The following is a 6,000-nucleotide window of genomic DNA, read 5'->3' on the forward strand; positions in this document are numbered from 1 at the left end:
TAGCTGAGATGGGGCTGGCAAGGTTAGTTCTGACCCTCTGTCAAAGGCATAACTCCTTTGTACAAGCTCCTTTACAACAGATTACTAGAGCTGGGAGAGGTAGCAGGACAAGGGGAGCTCTCAGCCTTGTGAGATAGTCCAGATAAGAATTATATCCAGAAGTATAGGACTATCTTTGTTGTAAAGTTACATGAACAAAATCTTGAAAGTCTGAAAGTACATCTCTCCCTTCCTCCCCTTGCCTTTCCGTCCAAGAAACTAGGGATGGTCCCTTGTGAGATGTGTGCCATGCCTCCATTAATTCTGCAGGTTATGTTGCCATTTATGTGTCCATTGCCTAGTCTGCAACTCTTCCTCCCTTTCCCCTTCTTGCCTTTCCCAAGGTCATTTTCATGTACCATTACAAGACCTGAGTCTTTACCTGCCATGTCTCTAATCTTATGGATCACCTAATCCAGTGATGGCAAACCTTTTAGAGACCGAGTGCCCAAACTGCAGCCCAAAACCCACTTATGCATCGTTGAGTGCCGGGTGGGTGTGGCCCATTGGCTGGGTGTGGCCTATTGGGTGGGCATGGCCCACTGGATGGGCATGGCTGCGGTAGTAACGGCAGACTGGATGGGACTAAAAAGTTCAATCAATCAATTCCAACTTTGCAAGATCTTTTTTTCCCCGCGAGAAGTTGAAATTGGTTGAACTTTTTTTTTTGCACACGGCGGCGGACGCCTAAAGTGAAAAGGTTTTATAAAACCCAGCTGAAGGCCTAGGACTGAGGCAACAGCGTGCGTGCCCACAGAGAGGGCTCTGAGTGCCGCCTCTGACACCCGTGCCATAGGTTCGCCACCACTGACCTAATCCATGAAACTAAAGATCTGGTGGCATTTAAGAAGCCGGCTATAATCCTTCTGGCTCCTCTTCCAGACTGGGGATCAGCTATCAGGGCTAGAAGAGGGATTAGAGAAATCAGAGAGTTATCTCTAAATCTGCTGTCCCACAGACTGATTCTTGGGGCTTTGTTTCTCACATTTCATCATTGCAGCCTATCACCATCCCTGAATAGTTTTTATTTAATTCGATCTAGCTTGCAAATATTTTTGGGAAATATCTGGATTATTTTACTGACCAAAACCAGAGTGACCCAATGTGCCTTGGCTCATTAAGATTGGGATGAAGGCAACAACACAAGGATGCAGGAAAAAAGCAATTTGTTAGGATATGTTCATGCTGTGACTAAGGACAAATAGGAAAAGGACCCGTGCCAATCTCCAGCATTTCTTTTATTTATCACATGAACCTGTAACTTTTTTGCACTTTCTATACACAGAACTATATTTTAAAATAAACTTTGCAGTATTTTGTTGTAGAATTGTGGATGAGTAGAGGCAAGAAGACAAAAAAAAAAAGATGTTTCTCCTTCCAACAATAGAGGAGCTGCTGAGTGTAGAGGCTCATTGGAATGAATTTCATTAATAAATTAATTTGTTTCTTCCTTTTCCAACTCCAAGGTGAACGCTTGATGCTGTAATGGTGAAATCATATGTGAGTTTAATATTTTGAACTCTGCAGGTACATGTTGTAAGTCAAAGCATACACATACATCGTACTTTGCAGTAAGAATCAATTATATATATGACGAAAAGTTGCTAATAACTATGAAAAAGCTTTCTCTAAAACTTGCTCTGTAATAGAAATGTTCACTATGCATTGTTGTTTTTGCTTAACAGATCAGATGCCGAGAGTACAGCTACACATCTTGAGGCTTTGAAAAAATTATCAATGGCTCTGAAAGATAAACGGCTTGCTCTTGAAAACTTAAAGGAACAGAAGCAAAAAATGACTGAACATTTAAATTTGGATGATAGAGAACTAGTCAAAGAACAGTCAGGATACTTTGAGCAGTGCTGGATCCAGCTAGAGGACCATGTCAAGAATAAAATACAACTATCTGTCACCACATTACAAGAATTGAGTGTTGTGCAAGCCAGATTTCAAGAGTTAATGGAGTGGGCAGAAGAGCAGCAGCCTAACATCTCTGAAGCTCTTAAACATAGCCCACCTCCTGAGCTGGCTCAAAATTTTCTCATGGTTCACCTCACCCTTTGTAGTGAAGTAGAAGCCAAGCAGCTTATTTTAAAAACATTAATAAAGGATGCTGATAGAGTGAAAACTAATTTAGGGCTTACTGAAAGACAAATGCTCCAAAAAAGTCTATCAGACGCCCAAAATCATGTGGATTTCCTTAGTGAACTGGTTTGGCAGAGAAGAAAGCACTTAAATAAGACATTATCTGAAAGGACTCAGTTCTTCCTAGCAGCCCTTCAGGCCATGAATCAAATTAAACAATATGAGAAGAAGGTAATATGCCATGAACATATCTGTCTGCTACCAGAAGATGTGAGCAAACAGATCAGGTCTTGTAAGAGTATACAAGCCAGCCTTAAGGTCTACCAAAGTGAAATCTCTGGACTGTGGTCTCAAGGGAGGAACCTTATGAAGGAAACAACAGAACAAGAGAAAAGTGAAGTGTTGGATAAACTACAAGTGTTGCAGAACATGTATGATATTATTTTACAAAAATGTGGCCAGCGATTAATAGATCTGGAAAAACATATAGTTTCTAGGAAATACTTTAAAGAAGATTTGGATAAAGCATGCCACTGGTTAAAACAATGTGATATTGTTTCATTCCCAGAAATCAATTTAATGAATAGTAATACAGAACTTTATTCTCAATTAGCTAAGTATCAGCAGATTCTTGAACAGTTTCCTGAATATGAAAACCTTTTACTGATAGTTCAAAAAGATGGCCAGGAAATTTTACCATCCCTTAATGAAATGGATCGTTCCTACCTTGAGGAAAAACTCAGTGCCTTGCCTCAACAATTTAATATGATCATTGCTTTGGCTAAAGATAAGTTCTGCAAAGTCCAAGAAGCAATTACAGCCCGTAAAGAATATGCATCATTAATTGAACTGACAACAAGGGCATTGTCTGAACTGGAAGATCAGCTTGTAAATTTGCGTAAAACCCCCTCTACTCTTACAGCTAGAGAAGTTGTGTCACTTCTGGAAGATTACAAAAATGTCCTAAGTGAAGTCATAAGCCTTGGCAGTGCAGTAGATGAATTAAATCAGAAGAAGGAAGCTTTTCGAAGCACTGGGCAGCCGTGGCTACCAGAAGAGATGTTAACGCTTGCTACGCTGTATCACAAATTAAAACGGCAGATAGAACAGAAAATTAACCAACTAGAAGACATGATGGTGACTTATCAGGAACATGAAGAAATGTGTAAGCAGCTTGGGACGAAACTAAATTCCATAAAAGAAAAAGAAGCAGAAGTGAATGAAGAAACCCTTCCAGCTGAGCAAAAGCTAAAAATGTACCATTTCTTAGCTGGTAGTCTTCAGGATTCTGGGATCCTTTTGAAACACATTGCTGAACATCTTGAAGGGCTTTCTTCCCAGATTGACCCATCTGTTCACGAAGGAGCTGATCATCAAGTGCGAATTTGGCAGGAAATGATGAAGGTATTGCACACTGCCATTGGGGATAAAGTGGTGGAGTGTGAAAACAGGCTGGTAGAGAGCATAGATTTTCAAACTGAAATCTCTCACTCCCTGGATTGGCTGCAACAGATCAAAGCAGACCTGAACGAACCATTAAACATGGATGTAAAACTGAATAGCATTCAAGAAGAGATTCGCAAAGTTCAGATCCAACAGGAAGAAGTACAATCTAGCCTAAGGATAATGAGAGCACTAAGCAATAAAGAAAAAGAGAAATATATGAAAGCCAAAGAACTGGTTCCCGTAGACTTGGAAAACAGCCTTACTGAGCTCTCTAAACTCAACAGTGAAGTCCAGGAAGCAATACAAAAGAGGCAGGTCAGTATGTCCTGCAATCCTATTGTTAATTATTTACCACAGTATAATGGATATGGAATACAAATCTGTTCAGGCTGCATTTCAATGATCTATAGGTGCCGGATCTTCATTATAATCTAAAGCAGTGGTTCTCAACTTGTGGGTCGGGACCCCATTTGGGGGTCGATCGACCATTTCATGGGGGTCGCCAAGCAAGGCTGTCCGCCATTTTTTTTCCCTTTTCCGGCGGGTGCCTTACCTCCCTTGGGCTGGGCCAGCTGGTGGTCGGCCTGCTCCATCTCTGCCGCTTGCCAGCTACGCCTCGGCCGGCGCAGGGGGCGGAACCACGCATGCGTGGCGCTCCCGGGCAGGGAAAGTCCTCGACTTACGACCGGCTGGGTAGTCCTCGACTTACGACCGGTTTAGTCCTCAACGTACGACCGGTTTAGTCCTCGACTTACGGCCGGTTTAGTCCTCGACTTACGACCGGTTGGGGTCGCGGCATTAAAAAGGTTGAGAACCACTGATCTAAAGCAAAAAAGATGACATAAAGATTAAAACTGCATCAAGTTGTTGCTCTAATTCTGCACCTTAAACCTAGAAAATAGCAGAATTGGAAGGAACCTTGGAGGTCTTCTAGTCCAACCCCCTGCTCAAGCAGGAAATCCTGTTCTCATAATTCACATAAATATTTGTTACACATACAGTAGGCCTTTTTTTAATCAGAGGACATAATGACATCTCTACTATGTGAAATATGACAATTTCAGAAATTGCATTTCTGAAAATTCTTGCCAAAAGATTCCTGAGATATCATCTTAATATCTTGTTATCCCGGTTTTCACTGTGGAATAAATGTCCATACCAGGCAAATAATTTGATTACAAATTTGTTTCATAGGTTATATGCTCTAGGATTACATCCTTGATTTAGGACATCAAGAAAGCTTTTAATTACTTATAGGAGAAAAGGAAATTTGTTTGAATGTTTCTACCTTGTGGTTTTAGATACCCATGGACTTTTCCAGGTTCTTAAAACATCCTTTGGAATATTAATGGGTTTGTTTATTGAATCAGCAGATAGGTACACATAAAATTAAATAAACATTCCCTTCATGAAATGCAGCACAATATCCTCAGGTACAGTGTTCTGGAATAATTTGCTGATTGTAGAATTCCAGTTTGTATATCCTGAATTAGGATTGTTGTTGTTGTTATTCATATATGTTTTTTGCATTGTATTATTTTGTTTTGTTTTCAGGAAAATTTGACTAAATTATATAGTCTTTGCCAAAGATACTACCAAGTTTCCCAGACTGCTAACAACTGGCTTGAAGATGCTCAGATATTGCTCCAATTTGCACAAAATGGCCTCGACACAGAGCATTCAGAAGAAAACCTAAGAGACCATACAGAATTTTTTAATACTGAAAAACAGTTCCGACTCCATTTGAAAGAAGTAAAGATGCTTGTGTCTGACATGGAGCCATTCATTCAGAACCTCAGAAAAGAAGATCTGGAGCAGAAAGTGAGGGCTTTAGAAGATAAGAGCATGGAAATAGAACAAGAAGAAACATGTCAGAAAGAATTATTACAAAGGTACCTTTTTATTCATTCTATTTCAGCCCTGTGCTTCTCAATGCGCACAGAAGTAACACCTACAAACCTATCTCGATCGAACCTTCACAGACATATACAAGCACATGCCTGCTTACACACACACACACACACACACACACACACACACACACAACATATACATGGACAGTACACTGTAATTAGTCTCTAGAGACAAAGTCTGGCCACACAGATGATCAACACATTGTTTTATTAAAAGGAAGAAAATACTGAAATCTTCCTATGGCCACTACTGATAAAGGGCTTAGTGAGAATTCACAAAACCTTGTTATATGTTCTTCCCCAACCTCGATTCATTGATAAAATGCTGTGTTAAATAAATGATCCAGTAAACAATTGCAATGTGTTGCCTTAAAAAATGATACAGTAGAATAAAATGAGGTAATTCAGTGGGGAAAAGGGAGAATGGCTCCATGAGCTTCTTTATAAATTATTTTTGGGAGATCTCTTACTAGTTGCACTTCTTGCAGATTAACCCAGTTTTGTTTTTGGTCACAAG

The 6,000-nt window shown here is 40.1% G+C and overlaps 1 protein-coding gene across 1 annotated transcript in view; it reads left to right on the plus strand.

Annotated features, from left to right (window-relative positions):
• Nucleotides 1-6,000, plus strand: part of SYNE1 (spectrin repeat containing nuclear envelope protein 1) — a 284,981-nt gene that overhangs the window by 155,036 nt on the left and 123,945 nt on the right. The window contains exons 76-77 of the mRNA XM_015821883.1: nt 1,725-3,885; nt 5,125-5,462. Coding sequence (XP_015677369.1) covers nt 1,725-3,885; nt 5,125-5,462 — 2,499 coding nt within the window. The remainder of the gene's footprint in view (nt 1-1,724; nt 3,886-5,124; nt 5,463-6,000) is intronic.

This window comes from Protobothrops mucrosquamatus, unplaced genomic scaffold (assembly GCF_001527695.2).
Source record: "Protobothrops mucrosquamatus isolate PMUCROS unplaced genomic scaffold, P.Mucros_1.0 scaffold_168, whole genome shotgun sequence".
NCBI lineage: Eukaryota > Metazoa > Chordata > Lepidosauria > Squamata > Viperidae > Protobothrops > Protobothrops mucrosquamatus.